This window comes from Cololabis saira, chromosome 8, assembly GCF_033807715.1.
Source record: "Cololabis saira isolate AMF1-May2022 chromosome 8, fColSai1.1, whole genome shotgun sequence".
NCBI lineage: Eukaryota > Metazoa > Chordata > Actinopteri > Beloniformes > Belonidae > Cololabis > Cololabis saira.
Genome location: NC_084594.1, coordinates 41155306 through 41173388, shown reverse-complemented (window position 1 = coordinate 41173388; position 18083 = coordinate 41155306). Strand labels below are relative to the sequence as shown.

General features: G+C 45.2%; 2 protein-coding genes across 2 annotated transcripts; one reads left to right on the top strand and one right to left on the bottom strand.

Moving 5' to 3' along the window:
- The first annotated feature begins 783 nt into the window (after positions 1–783).
- Positions 784–8226, top strand: LOC133449564 (transcriptional repressor scratch 1-like). Its single transcript, XM_061728730.1, has 2 exons — positions 784–1128; positions 5827–8226. The coding sequence occupies exons 1-2, from the start codon at positions 978–980 to the stop codon at positions 6570–6572; spliced, it is 897 nt and encodes a 298-aa protein (XP_061584714.1). The 5' UTR covers positions 784–977; the 3' UTR covers positions 6573–8226.
- A 1144-nt stretch (positions 8227–9370) lies between these two features.
- On the bottom strand, positions 9371–12623 carry tp53rk (TP53 regulating kinase). Its single transcript, XM_061728729.1, has 2 exons — positions 12387–12623; positions 9371–9972 (listed from the first exon to the last, which is right to left on the bottom strand). Exons 1-2 carry the CDS (start codon positions 12589–12591, stop codon positions 9485–9487), a joined length of 693 nt encoding a protein of 230 aa, XP_061584713.1. The 5' UTR covers positions 12592–12623; the 3' UTR covers positions 9371–9484.
- Positions 12624–18083: the final 5460 nt, after the last annotated feature.

Here is an 18083-nt window from a genome sequence, read left to right as displayed (position 1 = left end):
CAGGGGGAGGACAGAGGGGGGACAGAGGAGGGACAACAGGGAAACTGGTGTCATAGTTCAGAAGAGTACGGGGTCGGCAAAGAAGAAGTGGGAGTGAAAGAGACATGAAGAAGCACAAAGAAGCAAACTGTGGGTTGGGACAGGAAACTTGTGGGGAGTTGTACGAGAGGCTGAATGCTGGACCGAAAGAGAGAGGACTGAGGTGGGACGGAGAGACTGAGGAGGGAGGGATGGAGGGGAGGTTGGGTTGGGTGAGGATGGGGAGCTCCAGATGATATGTGTGATCTGAGGACTCTGGCTTGCGGGGGGTTAACAGACAGGCTGGTAGAGTGTGTGTGTGTGTGGGGGTTCTGAGAGGTGGGGGGGTCTGGACATGTGTGTGTTTGGAATAGCATTAACTGTGTTAGCCACTTCATTGGAAGAGAATGGAGGACAAGATGTTGCGTGCGGTGTCACCCACGTGCATCTGCATCACCATTGTCTGCTCTCGTTTCTCCGGGGTGGGGGGGGCGGAGGGGAGAGAGGATACGGGGGAGGAGGGAGTGCTGGTCGGCTGCTCCGTGTGTGTGTGTGTGTGTGTGTGTGTGTGTGTGTGTGTGTGTGTGTGTGTGTGTGTGTGTGTGTGTGTGTGTGTGTGTGTGTGTGTGTGTGTGTGTGTGTGTGTGTGTGTGTGTGTGTGGTTTGTGGTAATTTGATGGGTATCCCTGGGGATGTCTGATGGATCACAGCGGAGCAGCTTCCTCTTTGTGAGCACCACCTGATCTGGGGGGGGGGGGGCCGCATATAAAACGCAGCACTCGTGCTGAGCTCAGCGAATTCTCCATCCGGCTCCGTCCCGCTCCGTCCCGCTCCGTCTCTGCCTCCTCCACTCTCTGCCTCCTCCACTCTCTGCGTCCACCACTCTCTCCGTTCACCACTCTCTGCGTTCTCCATCCTTCCTCGTCGCCCCCCCCCCCCCGGAGCCCACCGGGAGGACAATGCCACGCTCGTTCCTGGTGAAGCAGCAGAAGGTGCCCCCTTCCTCCACCTCCATCCAGCACCAGCTCCAGCACTGGGACGACCCCTTCACCAGGACACATGCCATCACTGAGCGGCCGGCCAGCCTGGACCGGCATCTCAGGGACAACGGTAAGTTTAGAACTCTCCAAGTAGCCCCCCCCAACCCCAGGTTTCCTTTTCTATGTGTATCTCTGCTTTAGTGTTGTTTATGTCTTTGTGTGCAGACGCTCATCATACAAACACAGCAGAAAGATGGTTATCTCTGCTGCCTGATCAGAACCAGGCAGCTCTCACTCCCTCTGTGTGTTATTACTCCTGTTTTCTCAGTGGATAGTAGACAAAAAGCAGGTCAATCAGCTTTAGACCTGATTCAGACCCTCAGCAGCTGGTACTGCTGTTGTGTGTTACATCCCATGTCAGGCTGAGCGGTGCAGGAAACTTGTCAGAGTCGGCTGAGGGGCTCGTCCTTTTACCCCCCCATTTATATCTTCATCGATGTCCGTCCGACTCTGCAGGATGTTGATGTGGACGGGGGGGGCAGTGAGATGTTGTAGAAGGGGGTTTCAGTGGATGGGTATCGACTGGGGGGAGAGTGCACTGCAGGTAATTCAATAAAGTGCAACATGAGCACTGCACTGGCAGAGGGCAGATTTACATCCTTGGGAATCCACACACACACACACACACACGCGCGCAGTGTGTTGTTTGCGTAGAACGGAGACATGCTTTCGCCCCCAGCCCCTCCCCCAGCCCCTCCCTGCCCACCGCCAGCTTCACTGATCTTGTGTTTAAGTTGGATGATTCGGCCCCCCAGATCTAGTGTGCCAGCTGTCTACTTTCCTTTGTGTTTCCTGGTGGTTTTGTGTGTAATGGGGGGCGGGAGGGGGGTTGGAGGACATTTGTGAACCCCCCCCCCTCCACCTGTCACTCAATGTCCCCGCAACCATACTCCAAACCACCGCAGATGGGGAGTGATCTGATTAAAATAATCTAGTGATTGAGGGGGGTCTGGCTGAAAGACCCCCCCTGCCACCCCCATGGTTCTGTCAGAGGTCTTCTTTTGGGGGTTCGGCTCTTGTTGCTGGGATGCAGACAAGTGGGTCAATCAACGACGGCGGCGGCAGTATTGTTTTTGTACTATTACGTGGGTGAAGTGACATCAGCGGCTACACAACCTCTCGGGGGGGTGGGGGGGTTGGCAGCTGGGCCAGGAGCTGGATGAGACCTGATGGGATGTTTGGATGTTTAACAGGAATGATGCTGCGGCGTTGGCGTTATCCCTGCTGAGTCAGCGCAGCCCTCAGGAAGTCAGTGTTCAGAACAAACTGATGTGAATGCAGCAAAAATCACCATATGATGCTGGATGTGCCTTGATAGGCCAGGCAGGGCAAGGCAAGGCAAGGCAAGGCAAGGCAAGGCAAGGCCAGGCAGGGCAAGGCAGGGAAGGGCAGGGCAGGGCAGGGCAGGACAGGGCAGGACAGGACAGGACAGGACAGGCAAGGCAGGGCAAGGCAGGGCAGGGCAGGGCAGGACAGGCAAGGCAGGGTAAGGCAGGGCAGGGCAGGGCAGGGCAATGCAGGGCAGGGCAAGAAAAGGCAGGCAAGGCAAGGCAGGTAAAGGCAGGGAAGGGCAGGGCAGGGCAGGGCAGGGCAGGGCAGGACAGGGCAGGACAGGACAGGCAAGGCAGCGCAGGGCAGGGCAGGGCAATGCAGGGCAGGGCAAGAAAAGGCAGGCAAGGCAAGGCAGGTAAAGGCAGGGAAGGGCAGGGCAAGGCAAGGCAAGGCAGGGCAGGGCAGGGCAAGGCAGGGGAGGGCAGGGCAGGGCAAGGCAGGGGAGGGCAGGGAAAGGCAGTGCAGGGCAGGGCAGGGCAAGAAAAGGCAGGCAAGGCAGGTAAAGGCAGGGAAGGCGAGGGCAGGGCAAGGAGGGCAGGGCAAAGTAAGGCAGGGCAGGGCAGGGCAGGGCAAGAAAAGGCAGGCAAGGCAAGGCAGGTAAAGGCAGGGAAGGGAAGGGCAGGGCAAGGCAGGGCAAAGTAAGGCAAGGCAAGGCAGGGCAAGGCAGGGCAGGGCAAGAAAAGGCAGGCAAGGCAAGGCAGGTAAAGGCAGGGCAGGGAAGGGCAGGGCAGGGCAGGGCAGGGCAAAGTAAGGCAAAGTAAGGCAAAGGCAGACATCAGGACAAGCCCAACTTCTTTCAGCCACAAGGTTCTGTTGAAAACAGTAAACACCGCTGATGGAAACGTTGGAGCAGAGCAGGGCTGTCATTGGCTATCATCTGCACCCGGCTTGTGTGTATACACGTGTTTCCCAAACGTGGAATGATCCTGGAGAAGAAATAATGCACTATAAAGATCCTTTTTTCTATTTAGGGACTTTAAAACCTACCAGCTACTGCTGGGAGATGCATATCCCCATGAGGATACTGTAAAACACCTTGTTTGTTGTTGTTTGTCACAGATCATCTAAGTGCAAGGATCTAAATGAGTGGAAATATTAGCAAAGCTGGAGGATAAAAGGACTTAAACTGGTTAAAAGGTGCCTGTATCAGGTTTATTAAGCAAACACTGAGGAGGAGAAACCTTTACTGGTCGATTGGGAGATTTATTTCTTTTTTTTGAGGACAAAAGTGTTCGAAATCAAGCCGACCTTCAGTTGCTGATCAGACCACAGGCCCTGATGACGGAGCAACGGGGGTTGAGAGGTCACATGACGCTCGGAGCCAGAGGTCATATTGATCGGGGCACAACTGCTCACCAAAGAAGAGAGAATTTCATTGGCTCATTGGCTCATTGGCAAGTACAAAGTGTTAAACTACTTGGAGTGATGTTGGAGAACACTTTATCCTGGTCTCATCACATTAATTATATTGTATCAAAAATTGGTAGAGCTATTGGCATTTCAAGGAGATGTGCTTCTTTTGTGGCTCGTCCCCTTCTACGTCAAATTGTTCAAAGTTTAGTTTTATGTCACCTCGACTATTGTTCCACGGTATGGTCATGTGCTGCTAGTGGTGAGATCAGGAAGCTCCAGGTTGCTCAGAATAGGGCAGCTAGGTTAGTTCTTGGCTGTTCACTTAAATCCAATGTGAGTGGAATGCATGACTGCTTCTCCTGGCTCACTGTGGAGAAGAAGCTCTCATTCAACACACTATCAATGTTTACATTGGTCACTAGTAGTACAACTCCAGTTTTTTTGTTTGAACAAGTTGTTTTTACTAATACTATTCATGATCATAACACTAGAGCAGGGGTATTCAACTAGATTAGGCAGGGGGCCACATCTGCAAAAAGACTGTATGGAGAGGGCCGCACAAAATTTGTGGGTTTTCAAAATGTATTTTGCACTCAAAGACGAAGATTTATGTATATATAATACATTTGTGCTCAGGAATGAGCAGGAGAATATATCCGTCTAGTTTACATAATAATTATGTATTAATTGTCTTCAGATTTAGTCATTGTGAATGTTAAATATAATATTCAGATAAAGAAATATTATTTTAAATGCAAGTTCATTTTGAAAACATGTGCAAACTTAATGAAGTTGATATTGACCTACTTTTAATAAAACACGCCATGTTGAATATGACAAAGCACCACTTTCCACCAAGATTTCCTTATTTGAATATTATATTAAGCATTGAGCACAAGCATTTCAGTCCTTAGTAGCCAGTTTGATGTTATAAATAAGCAACCAAAATATTAACCATAAGCTCCTTTATTTATGACACATCTGTGCATTATATCAGCAAAACAAAACAATCACATGAAATTATAGGAGGCTTAGAAGTTCATCTGAAATGCAAAGTCCTCATTTAGAGATTCAAATGAAAGAAATTTCAGGCCAATCCTAGAAGCCTAATGATGTAAACAAGTCCTCTATACAATGGAGGTTAATAACAAATAATGTGACAAACATTATCACTGTGCAACACTGGCAAAAAAAGTAAAAAACATCTCTAGCAGAGATTAACATGTACAAACACTGTTCAATTAATGTACGGTAAACCATGTTAGTTTCGCTTGCCGGCCGGAAGTGACGTCCGATCAATCGGGCGGCCGATCGATCGGGACAAACTACTTTCCCCCCCTTTTTTGAAATATGACCAGGGGCCACATAAAAGCTCCTGGTGGGCCGCACTGGCCCGCGGGCCGCCAGTTGAATATCCCTGCACTAGAGGGTCCAGTAATGGTCTGCCTATATTGCCTCTTTCAAAAACAAATGCTTTACAACGTTCTTTTATCTACAGGTCAATGTCTCTCTGGAATTATCTACCTCAGTATCTCCACTGTATTTACAGTAAATCAATTTTTAAGAGGAAACTTAAATTCTATTTGAGACAGTAGTTTCATCTGTTCCGTGTGTTGTGGATATGATTTGTTTTAGATGACGGGTTTGTCTATGATCTGTATTGTTTTGGCTTTTATTTTTTTGATTTTTGTTTTGTGTGCTTTTTAATTGTGATTGTACTGTATGTGTTGCGGACCCCAGGAAGATTTGCTGGGTGCTATGGCACCAGCTAATGGGGATCCTTTTTTTTTTTAAAGATTGTTTTGGGCTCTAGTGGCCATTATTCAAGCTGCAGATATGAAAGGGGTAGAGAGAGAGATCGGGGATGAAATGCAGCAAAGGTGCGCAGGCCGGGATTTGAACCTACGACTGCTGCAGGAGGACTGTAGCCTCAGTATATGAGCCGCTGCTTAACCCACTGCGCCATCGAGCGGCCCTAATGGGGATCCTTAATAAATAAATAAATAAAATTGGCTCTGAGCTTTGCAGATATGTTCTTCAGCACACTTTATTGTTCCAATACATATATTTTGTTCTGTTCCAGGCTGCATTCACGATGGCAGCATCCCTTCGGTGTTGAAGAAGACGAAGGACCCCGGCCATGAGCAGACGGGGCTCTCCTCGGGGTCCCTGTTCTCCTCTGGGGGCAGCAGCGGGGACGACCTCTCTGATCCCGACATGGACGACCCCGGCAGCCCGTTTTCCAGCACCACGGCCGAGTCGGACGGCAGCACGGAGCTGTGCAGCATCAACGCCCTGCTCATCTCTGACCGTCGCTCGCGCCGGAGGTTCAAGCAGAAATTCCCTCACAAGAGGGACGGCCCCGCCCAGGAGAAACCCAAAGGCCTCTACATATGCAATGAGTGCAGCAAGTCTTACGCCACGTCGTCTAACCTGAGCCGACACAAGCAGACCCACCGCAGCCCGGACAGCCAGCAGGCCAGGAAGTGTCCCACCTGCCACAAGGTGTACGTGTCCATGCCGGCGCTGGCCATGCACATGCTGACCCATGACCGGAAGCACGAGTGCCGGGTGTGCGGGAAGGCCTTCAGTCGGCCCTGGCTCCTGCAGGGCCACATGAGGTCCCACACCGGGGAGAAACCCTACGCCTGCGCCCACTGCGGGAAGGCCTTCGGTGACCGCTCCAACATGCGCGCACACATGCAAACCCACTCAGGCCTGAAGCACTACTCCTGTAAACGCTGCTGCAAGAGTTTTACTCTCAAATCCTACCTGAACAAGCACTACGAGTCGGCCTGTGTGAAAGGGAATAACGCCGCGGCTGACTGACGCTCAGGGAGCCCAGGAGGAAATATTCATCTTCACTTTTCACTCTTTTTGATCCATCTCATTTCAAACAAGTCCACAAAAGCTTGTTGCATGCATTATTATTCTGACTAAAACCAGTGACCTCAGTTTTAATTCTTCAGGAGTCGTTCATACGGATAAGTTGATCGAAATCTGTTTCGATCACACGGAATAAGTGATGTAAGATTTTAGCTGCAATCATTTGGACGTCGGTACTATTTTATGACTGTTAGCTCTTAATTTTCCTGTGTTTGTTTAATTTTATTTACATATTTATATTTTATGAGATTATTTATTTAAAACTGGCTGATATTTTTGTGAATTTGATGTTAATTTATTAGGAACCATGAATTAGACTAGTAGAAAACCAAAAGCCAAAGTAGGCTTTATTATGAGACTTATGATAAAAACCAAGAAACGAACCCTTTTACTCAGTTTGTTTCATTAATCTGTGCACTTGAACGTCCAGTAATGAACTCGCATTATTACAACAAACAGATACATTTTTTTTCTCTGTGATTTTCTTTCCATCTAAAAAGTTCAATTCAATTCAATTCAGTTAATTTGTATCATGCCAGTTCCTGATGGTTGCAAGACACTTTACACAGAAAACAAATAATGCTGTCCAATTCAGGCCATTTCGGACCAATTCAGGCCAATTCAGGCCATGTCAGTCCAATTCAGACCAATTCAGGCCAATTAAATCCAATTCAGGCCAATTCAGACCAATTCAGACCAATTCAGACCAATTCAGGCCACTTCAGTTCAATTCAGGCCAATTCAGACCAATTCGGGCCAATTTGTTGCCGTCCATCTCCTTTATTTCCCCTTTAAACCCAGTCGAGTTCAGATTCTAAATGTTTGTCTAAGTTGAGACCAGGATGGAGTGGCACAGAGACCCAAACGCTGAGGAAGCCATGTCACTTCTGGTGTGATGCCGCTGCTCTCAGACTGAGGATTTAACGGTTGTGCTTGCTGGAGTCATGTGACCCCATGGCTGCTGTCACACGACACTTGCTGTGGTCGTGTAACAGAATCCATGCGATCATAAATGTAGTTTTTATCCTAACTTTAACTAGAGAACATTATCCCAAAATACCTACATCTTAGGATAATCTCAAATACAATGCACTTATTTGGTCATTTAAACACTAAACATCTGATATTTTAAGAGAAATACGGAAATCTTAATCTTAATTAAATGTTTATGGCCTTTTCTTGTACCTCCTATCTGATCTATTCTGGGAAATGGTCATTATTTTCCTCAACTGTGATCTATCCCCGTTTTTTGTACACTTCTTCCTGTCTTATGTTGTGAGATTGAACATTGCTGAATACGGTCTCTACTGTTGCAGTGTCACTTTGTTCCTTGTCTTTCATTTTTATGTTTCAGTTCTTTTGTTTGTTCGGACCTGGTTGCCATGGTTCCCACTGTAGCCGTCAGGTGTCGATCTGCTCTCAGGATAAACGTCTTCTCTCCTGTATTTCTCTCTGAATTATTTGAAACACTTGTGTCATTTTTTTTAATCACACCACCGACACACTGGAGTAGATCTCGACTCAACAGAATCATTAAGGTTTTACTTAATGTTACCAGCACAACAAACTGCAAGAACAATGGAGGACAATAATGGTGATGAGATACTTCTAATTAATAACTGAGAAAAGAAAGAGAAGGAGGGGTGATGGCACCGCTCAGTGGATCATGGTGGTGTCCCCCTGCAGCGTAGCTCTAGAGCAGCATATCCAGGATGAAGCTGCTCTAGTCTGGTCCTGCAGCTGCAGCTATGACTACCGGCCCCAACACACCAGAGTTTACACTCACTAGAGGCTTTAGTAAAGGTGGAGGTGGTGTCAGCCTCCTTAACCCACACTGGAAGTTGGCTCCATAGTAACGGTTCCTGATAGCAGAAGGTCCGTCCTCCAAATCTACATTTGGATACTCTAGGAACTACGAGTAAACCTGCACTCTGAGAGCTCTGTTAGGAACATAAGGCACTATCAGGTCTTGCAGATATCGCGGAGCTAAGCCGTTTTGGGCTTTATATGCAAGTAATAACATTTTGATATCCTAGACCAGGGGTCGGCAACCCGCGGCTCTAGAGCCGGATGTGGCTCTTTAGCGCCGCCCTAGTGGCTCCCTGGAAAATTTTCAAAAAAATTTTTTTTGTCTTTTTTTTTCCTCTTTTTCTTCTTTTTTCAATCTTTTTTTCCTTCTTTTCTTTCTTTCTCCAAATTTTGACTTTTTTCTCGACATTTAGACTTTTTTCTCGAGATTGTACTTCAACATTGATCTCAACATTTCGACTTTTTTCTCGAGATTGTACTTCAACTTTAATCTCAACATTTCGACTTTTTTGTCGACATTTCAACGTTTTTCTCAACAATTCGACTTTTTCTCGACATTTTGACTTTTTTCTCAACATTTCGACTTTTTTCTCGACATTTCGCATTTCGCCATTTGCCTTCATTCTAAGGTTTATACAAGACTTTATTTTTTGCGGCTCCAGACATATTTTTTTTTTGTGTTTTTGGTCCAATATGGATCTAAAACATTTTGGGTTGCCGACACCTGTCCTAGACCATCTTAGACATCTTAACCCAACTTTTGAAGCTCACACCCAGAACTTAATTTGATCATCACCGCAGGAATATTTTGTACGGATGATGATTTCTTAGAAATTCTGAAAACTCCCAAAAACTGAACTTTTGACATTTTTCTACATAATGAATCCATAAACTGTCTAAGATGAAGCATCAGTGATTAGAGGAAACTCTTTAATTACCATACCATGTTTTGGTTTTATTTTATGAGAAAAAACATGTTTTAAACAAGCCGACAAAAGTCCTAGAATGTCCTCTGTAAACGTGCAGCGTTGCAGACGGATGGACCATTATCCCACCATGGACCTCTTCCTGCCCCTCAGGCGGACCTCGTCCAGCTTTTTGAGCACCGCCGGTGACCTCTTGGAGGCTGCGGCGTAGCTCTTCAGGAGCTTCTGGAACAGCGACTCTGTGTTGGGGTGAGTGCTGAGGAAGGCCTTCTCCAGGACGTACAGGTCCACCCCCTTATCTTCTGGCAACGCAGAGATGTAGCTCAGGCCAAAGTCGATGAGGACCAGGTGGGACGCGGCGTCCTCTCGGCCGCGCTTCAGCAGCACGTTGGAGGTGGTCAGGTCTCCGTGGACCACGTCCTCGTCGTGCATCCTGCCCAGGATCTGGCCCATCTTCACGGCCAGCCAGTCCAGATCCGGCTCCTCCCCGGAGTTAGCCGGGTGAGAGGACGCGATGTGGTCTCGCACCGTCACCGAGTCCAGGATTTCCTCCAGGAAAATGCAGTGGGTGGTGTAGTCCACGAAGTAAACCACTGGGGCAGCGATGCCTGCGGAGAATAAGGGATGCGAGTTACCACCGAAACAGGAAAACAGGTCAGAACAAGACAATAAGATATGTGAAGCAGGTTTGAACGGAAACACTATCTGTTTTCAACCAGGATTTGTCGCTTAAACCGAATATTAATCAGGTTTGTAAAATAGCATTTTTCCATCTCCGTAATAACGCAAAGATTAGGAACATCCTCTTGCAAAGTGATGCAGAAAAACTAGTTCATGCGTTTGTATCTTGTACACCAGATTACTGTAATGTGTTATTAGCAGGATGTCCAAGTAATTTGCTGAATAGGCTCCAGCTGATCCAGAATGCAGCAGCACGAGTGCTGACAGGAATCAGCAGGAGAGACCTCGTCTCTCCAGTGTTAGCGTCGCTCCATTGGCTACCCCTAAAATTCAGAATCCAATTCAAAATTTTATTAGAAAAAGAAAAAAAATCCAAGGCACTCTTCGTTAAATATAAAAAGCCTTTATTTGAAATGGCTATTTTATGTAGAAGATTTAAAAAGTGGGTTACACCCTGAGGAAGGCTGTGGCCCAAACGCGTGGGCTGTAACCCACTTTCTTTAATCTTCTACATGAAATAGCCATTTCAAATAAAGGCTTTTTATATTTAGAGAAGAGTGCCTTTTTTCTGACATCCTTTTTCCCACCAAAGAGCACCTTCGTCACATGATTTAGATAAACCTTCTGAGCACTCTGGACTTTCTTTGTCTCAAAATTTTATTACTTGCGTATAAACAGGGCTGCACATAATTATTTTGGTCTGGTGCTCAAAGGAGCCCCTGGATATGTGACTTGGGCCTCCAAAAACACGGTGACCCGTCTCGCCGGACCGATAAAAGAGGGATGCAGGAAAACGATATTTATTCACTTATAAAGATGAATGGCTCAATATGGTCCTTTACAAAGTTAATTTATTTAAATAATTCAACTAGAATATGGTGTAAAAGTTAATTTATTTCAATAATTCAACTAGAATATGGTGTAAAAGTTAATTTATTTCAATAATTCAACTAGAATATGGTGTAAAAGTTTATTTATTTCAATAATTCAACTAGAATATGGTGTAAAAGTTAATTTATTTCAATAATTCAACTAGAATATGGTGTAAAAGTTAATCTATTTCAATAGATATGTTGAACCTTTATTTGTTATAATTTGGATGATGGAATTGTTTATTGATTTCATAAAATATTCTCTAATTTATTTTTTATTTGGGGTTTTCATAAACTTTGAGCCATTAGAGAGCAGCGTCTTGCTGGTGCAGGAAACTGCTGCACGCACTGACGGACACTGGCTGATTTATGGTTCCGCGTTGCACCAACGCAGAGCTTACGGGGTAGGATACGCGGGAGCGCGAACGCATGGTGCGCGTCGCCGCGTAACATCATGCAGCCACTTCTCGGCGAACACACGTTTTCTGTTCGATTCGGGTAGTGGTTCAGTTTGGCGTCTCTTTGTAGTTGGTGGTGGTGGAACGCCAAAATAATTACTTAATGGCGCTTGCTTCTTGGACATTTTGACGAGACGTGTCAGGGTTTGTTCAATAAAGCTGATTCTTACCTCTCTTCCTGCCCAACGAGCATGGAGGGGGAGTAACGAGCGCTGTGATTGGCCAGTACCAATTTTGAGTGGCAGTTCTGGGGAAAAGCTCTCCCAATAGATTTTTTAATATTAGTATTCTGGTCTGGCCACAACCAATAAAATGAGCCCCAGCTGTTGGTACGCAAAAGCGCTTCGCAGCACAAGATTGACAGCGCACTGTGGATTTTGACGGCGCATGCGCTCTGGCGGCCCACTTATGTGCAGCCCTGCGTATAAAACCCAAAACGGCTTAGCTCCGCAATATTTGCAAGACCTGATAGTACTGTATGTTCCTAACAGAGCTCTCCGTTCTCAGAGTGCAGGTTTACTCGTAGTTCCTAGAATATCCAAATGTAAATTTGGAGGGCGGGCGTTCTGCTATCAGGCACCATTACTATGGAACCAACTTCCAATCTGGGTTAAGGAGGCACCAACATGATCCACTGGACGGTGCCTCTCACCCTTCACTTCTCCTCTTCCATTTTATATTTATTATAAGTATCTCATAGCCTTCATTTTTGGTCCAGGTTTCTTCCCTCCTAAAGGGGAGTTTTTCTTGCCACTGTTTGTTTTAAGGTTTTTCCCCCACTAGGGGAGTTTTTACCTGCCATAGTTTATGTAATAATTGCTCGGGCATCATGTTCTGGGTCTCTGGAAAGATCCTAGAGACAACTTATGTTTTAATAGACGCTATATAAATAAAATGAAATTGAATTGAACTGAACTGAATTAAGGGCACCCAGAGGTGCCTGTCCCGCCTGTGGGCGGCTGCTCTAACGCGGTGCTGGGTGCAGGGGTCACGTGGTCGGCGGCTGCTCGCCTGCTCTCCGGCACCGCAGGATGGACCGAACCTCCTGCACCGTCCGGCGGCGCGTCAGCTTCTCGTCCAGGTCGGGGTGTCTGTAGCGCTTCGGGAAGCGCTCCTTGAGCACGGCGGGTCGTCCCAGGAACCGGGCCCGGTACACGCGGGCCTCTGCTCCCTGCTTGAGGAGCTCCGCTCCGCGGAGGAACTCGGGGGTCGCCATGTTGCTCCGCCGCGTCACGGCCGCTTCCGGCTCCTTCACCAATCAGCTGGGACTCTGGTGACGTCACGGCGCCGCCTAGCGGCCACTTCGCGTCGGTGCACCTTCACAACCGTTTGAGCTATGCTGCTATTTTTCATCTTTAGAGAGTATGGAGAAGAAGAATGCTGTGAAACTTTACAATTTGGTAAAGGAACTTAATCTTGCAAAGTACCCCTAGCTGTCTTTTCTTTTTTTTTAATTTGTATTATTTAATTTAATTTAATTTCCATATTTCCTTTCACTCTCTATCTTACTTTGTGTACTGCCTGTTTCCTACCTACGTGCTTTTCTACATTGTACCATGCCATTACTGTTTGTAAACTTGTTAAATTTTGCTAATAAAAAAATCAAACAAAACAAACCCTTCAGAACGGCTTTAATCCTGCGTGTGGTGGATGGATGAACGTGCTGGTATCCAGATACCAGACCCACCTCTGGACCTGGAAACATGACGCTTCTGGATGGAAGGAGCTGGAGCTTGTTTTTCTTTTCTTTCTTTTTATCTCCACTCTGAATGTTGAACTTCTTCCAGATATTTTACTGTCAGTAAATCTAGGAAAAATAAATAATAAATCATGTAAATGTTGAAGGTTTGAAATCATTTTTACAATGCTATAAAATCCTTAAATATTGTGTTTTTATCATTTTGCCCTTTTGTTTACGTCACACAGTGACATTAATGTGATAATTTATGTCAGCGAAGCAGTCTATTGATTCTGTTATTCAACTCGTAACATTTATATAATATTGACTTGTTTTGTCGCAATACAACAAAAATCACTATTGAAACAATATCATTTAAGAGAAAAGTTTAAAAGGCTTATCATTGACAGTTGTCATATGAGAAGTGCAATGATCTTATCGGTAATATTAGAATATACTTTATACTTATTTTTTAAACGAATTTTATTAGAATTTATTGAAAAGAAACTGACAACAATTTGACATAGGTGAGATGATGTAAACCTGAGGATTTTAAAAAGAAAAACAGGTCAACTATTTTAGGAGTGGATGAAACTCACTAAACCCTATTTTTTAGAGAAAATAATCCCTCCATCAGAAGCCAAGAATTTATATCACTATGTCATATCGTATGCTGTAATCAACTGTACATCACATAAATGGTTCCTGTATTTTGCTGCTGCTTTGGTATCATTTAATCATTCGACATTAAGTGCTTTTGGTTTTATCTCTATACAAAGTAAGTCAGAAAATGATCCAATAATGCATTACTCTATTTTCTAATAATAAAAGTGTCCAGGCTTTTATTCTTTTAACCCAAAAGAAAAAAAGAAAAAAAATGACCACCAAGCGTCACGGGCGTCCAGCTGCCATTCATTGTCTATGACAGCTCGCTGCAAGAGGTGTCGGAACGGCGTGATGGAGGCGTCCAATCACACACCGGGATTCCCAAAGCAAGAAGCCTCAACGCACATTGTACTTTCATGTACACACAAACACACTCATTCACATGCATACATGAGCATAGCTACACACAAAGGGATTTTATCAGGAATTAATTTATTTCATCTTCATCTTATTGAAATAGATGGTTGAGCAGCTGTATGGTCTGAACAATGTTATTTTGCTACATCAATCCAGCGAAAAATCATTAAAAACAGTGCTTATTAATGACAAAACACGGTTTAAATATGTGTTTAAACATGTGTGCCAGTGGTGCTCACCGCAGATAGACTGCAGCCGTTCTCCTTGACCAATAGCTCGCTGATAGTTGGTGTGTATCCGGTTGATCCGGGGACCAGCCTTGTTAAGGAGAGCATCAAACTCACTCTTGTCTACTGGGAAATAACGTTGAAATCAAGCATCGCCAAAACAGAGCTCCAGTATCAGCCGATGAAGTTCCCTGTGGAGTTGCCGGGTTCGCAGCACTTTGTGGACCCAGATGGACGCCGGGCCTGCGCTTCTTCAGCACATGCACTGAATGAATAAAAGAATCAAGGCTTTGGACTGAACTAAAACAATGTGGTGGGACCTTAAAGCAGCACAATGTAACTTTCAGCTTTTGTTGAGTTTGGCGGCTCCTTTAGACAAAAGCGGTAGTGCTTTACCAGTAGTGTGGCAGGGTTCCTACCATCCACCTCGAAGTTACTTATGCCCCTTTTGCACTAGTACCACCTCAGCTCGGTTCTACCCGTTTTGCCCTTTTGCATTATAGCTGGGAGGAAATTCATGAAAATCGTGCACTTGGTGACAAGTTTTTGATATTTGGCATGGTGTTAGGTATGGACATAAGGTTTTCAAAAACCACCGCAAACAAATTGGGACGGCGCCCCTAGTGGCCGGTTTGCAGAAAATCCAAAATGGCTCCCGCCGAAAAGACCAAAGGTCATATCCCAGCTTCTCTTAGTCCTAGATTGTTGTATATTGTCACTTTCTTTACTTTTTTGGTGCTAGGAATTCAATTCTGAGATAAATTTCCTATTTCAAGGTCATGTTGAAGGTCAAATTTGATTTTCAAGGTCATTTTTTGCACAAATAACTCTCTCTCAATATCTCTAGAATTAAGTCACATGGAAAGATTATAGAGGGCTCTAGACCCATATTTTCAACCCCAAGGAATGCAATTTTCTGTTTATTGGACAGGTCACTATCACTGTAGTATTAATAATCTAAGTGGGTGAGCATTATGGCCATCTTTCAGGTTTAAGATCAACTCAACTACAGAACAAAGCCACAGTGAAAATAGGATTTTATTAAAATAACACACACAAAAAACATCAGCTGTGCATATTTAAACTCACTTAACACCTACAATGCCTGCCTCTATCACCTCTCTTATTGGGCCCAGAGTATGAAATCATAGCTACTTCACTCATCATCATTAGTGCAGCCTCCCTCACACTTGCAAAATGTGGTACATCGGAGTCCAGCTCGGTAGCATTTACAGTTTCCCTTACAAGACACCACACAGCCACAGTTGAGGAGAAGGGCACATCCCTTGCTGACATCTTCCAGATCTGTCCAATATGGCACCCACACTTTGGTTCTGGCATTCCATTCCCAACCCCAATCACTTGGGTCTGGAATCTTGGGAGTTTTGGAGAGGGATTGCTTCCAGACAAAAGCTGCAGTGTGCAGGGCACGCTTGCCATGCTGGAATAAGGCGTGCTGGGTCGGGGGGATTGAATCCAGGGACTTGAGGCTATGGGTGAACAGAAGCTTCCTGGCTTCATTGACTGACTCTACACTGCAGTCCTTGCTATACATTAGAACAGTCCACCTTTCGAGATGTCGCATAGGCACTGGTTCAAGTGTGAGGCTGGTTGGGTCTTGGGTGATTTCAATGAGGGTGTTGGTGACTTCAGGAAAAGCTGTCCATGCATTCCATGCAGTTTTCTTGCCAATTCCAAACATTGCTGATACAACGTCACACCCGGTGAATGCGTGGAAGAAGGGCAGTGCTTGGCATTTTTGAGGTCCCAGCATTTCTGAGACGTGGTGGATTGGAATATCTGTATATGCTTTTCCTGACCCAAAGCCAATCCACAGCTCTGAGAGGCCTAGCTCCTTGAACAGGTTGATGGCCAGCACCACTACATCACTATCTACTATCTTTAGGTAAGCCTTGGTGTGACCCTGCTCAGCAGCATGACGCAAATGCAGCATCATTCGTGTGTCAGCTTCTTCTTGTTGACATGGTGACAAGGTTTCTAGGTCAGTCGGTTTGTTGCTCAGGACAAGGTCAGCCTTTGTTGTGAGAAGGTGGTACTCTGAGCCAGCTGTGATCTCTTGAAGTTCCTGACTAAGGTACTGAAACAGCTGGTCTTTATTTTGACTGTCCTTGAGGAACTTCTGCCATTGAGCTCCCTTTGGTAGAGGTATCTTAGCGGACACTCGTGTTCGAGACCCTGCAGTCCCACCCCGCTAGACACGAGTCTGGGATTTGAGACTTGCCTCTATATATGTGTCCCAGATCGCATCCACTCTTGTTGTCCTGTCAGTCATCACGCTGCGCAAGTAAGGTAGCAAGTGCATTTGAGTGTACTCTCCAAACACTCTGGGACGCTGGGTCTTGATGATATGTATTACAGCTGCCATATCAAGCACCACTACAGAAGCCTCTTTGGCTGATGGAGAGGCGCCAGGACCAGGCATTCCTGGTAGGCATCCAAGAATATCTGACTTGGTTCCTGACCGGAGTTTGCCTTGATCCGACAAGGATGGAGGCTCACGCTGATTCTCGTGCTCAAAGAATTCATCGATGTCTAGATCAGGACGGGCTTGTAGGGACATGAAGAGCTTGGTGATTAGAGCTGTATTTGCTTTGACAGAGCGCAGCTTGCTAGCACCCTTCTTCAGATCCACAGGTGGCTGGTTGGTGAATGTGAACAGGGCGGCTTTTGGAATTACATCAGATAAGGCTTTGGTTGGTTTTTCTATTCTGTCCCTTACAAACTCTGTGAACATGGTTTTACCAATGTTTGGTGTTTCCCTGAGGCAGTTCGAGATCTCATGGTCCATGACCTCACCAGTATCCAAGGTGATGAGCTCTGTACCCATTTCTTTGAAGGGATTTTGTTGTATATGCCTTAGAATGAAGGCAACACATGCTGCATGTATCTATATTAGTTATAACTGGGGGAAGTTTTTTTTTTTATTATGCACTTCGAGAAAAAGTCAAAATTTCGAGAAAAAAGCTGAAATGTCAAGATTAATGTTGAAGTGCAATCTTGAGAAAAAAGTCATGTCGAGAAAAAAGTCGAAATGTTGAGGAAAAAGTCAAAATGTCGAGAAAAAAGTCGAAATGTCGAGATTAATATTGAAGTACAATCTCGAGAAAAAAGTTGAAATGTTGAGAAAAAAGTTGAAATGTCGAGATTAAAACGGAAAGGAAAAAGGAAGAAAAAAAGGAAAGAAGAAAAAGAGGAAAAAGAAGAAGAAAAAAAGGAAAGAAGAAAAAAGGAAAAAAAAAGGTCAAACATTTTAGAAAAATCTCCAGGGAGCCACTAGGGCTGCACTAAAGAGCCGCATGCGGCTCTAGAGTTGCGGGTTGCCGACCCTTGAGCTAGTAGATTAGTTTAAATATATACCTTGCTTTAATCGGCAAACATGAAGCTCTGATGAAGGCTGTTAAGCAAAATATCTGAAATGCAGGTGAAAATATGGGTTTAGTGCACCTAAATGATCTTTCTATAAACACTCTACACCAAATAGTTCAATAGACTAGAGTTTTCAGAACAAACTAAGGCTAGTCTATTAGCTAGCTAGCTCAGTAATCAAGATCGGTTTAAAATGTACCTTGTCTTAATCGGCAAACATGAAGCTCTGATGAAGGTTGTTTAGCAGAATCATGTGAAGTTCTAAATAATAATCTTTATTATTAATAATCTTATTAGTAATCATGCATTTTTTATTGCTAGCTAGCTAGCTAGCTCAATAATCAAAATGGTGACTGCAAACTCCAATCAGGAATGTGGGAAAGTCAATGTATC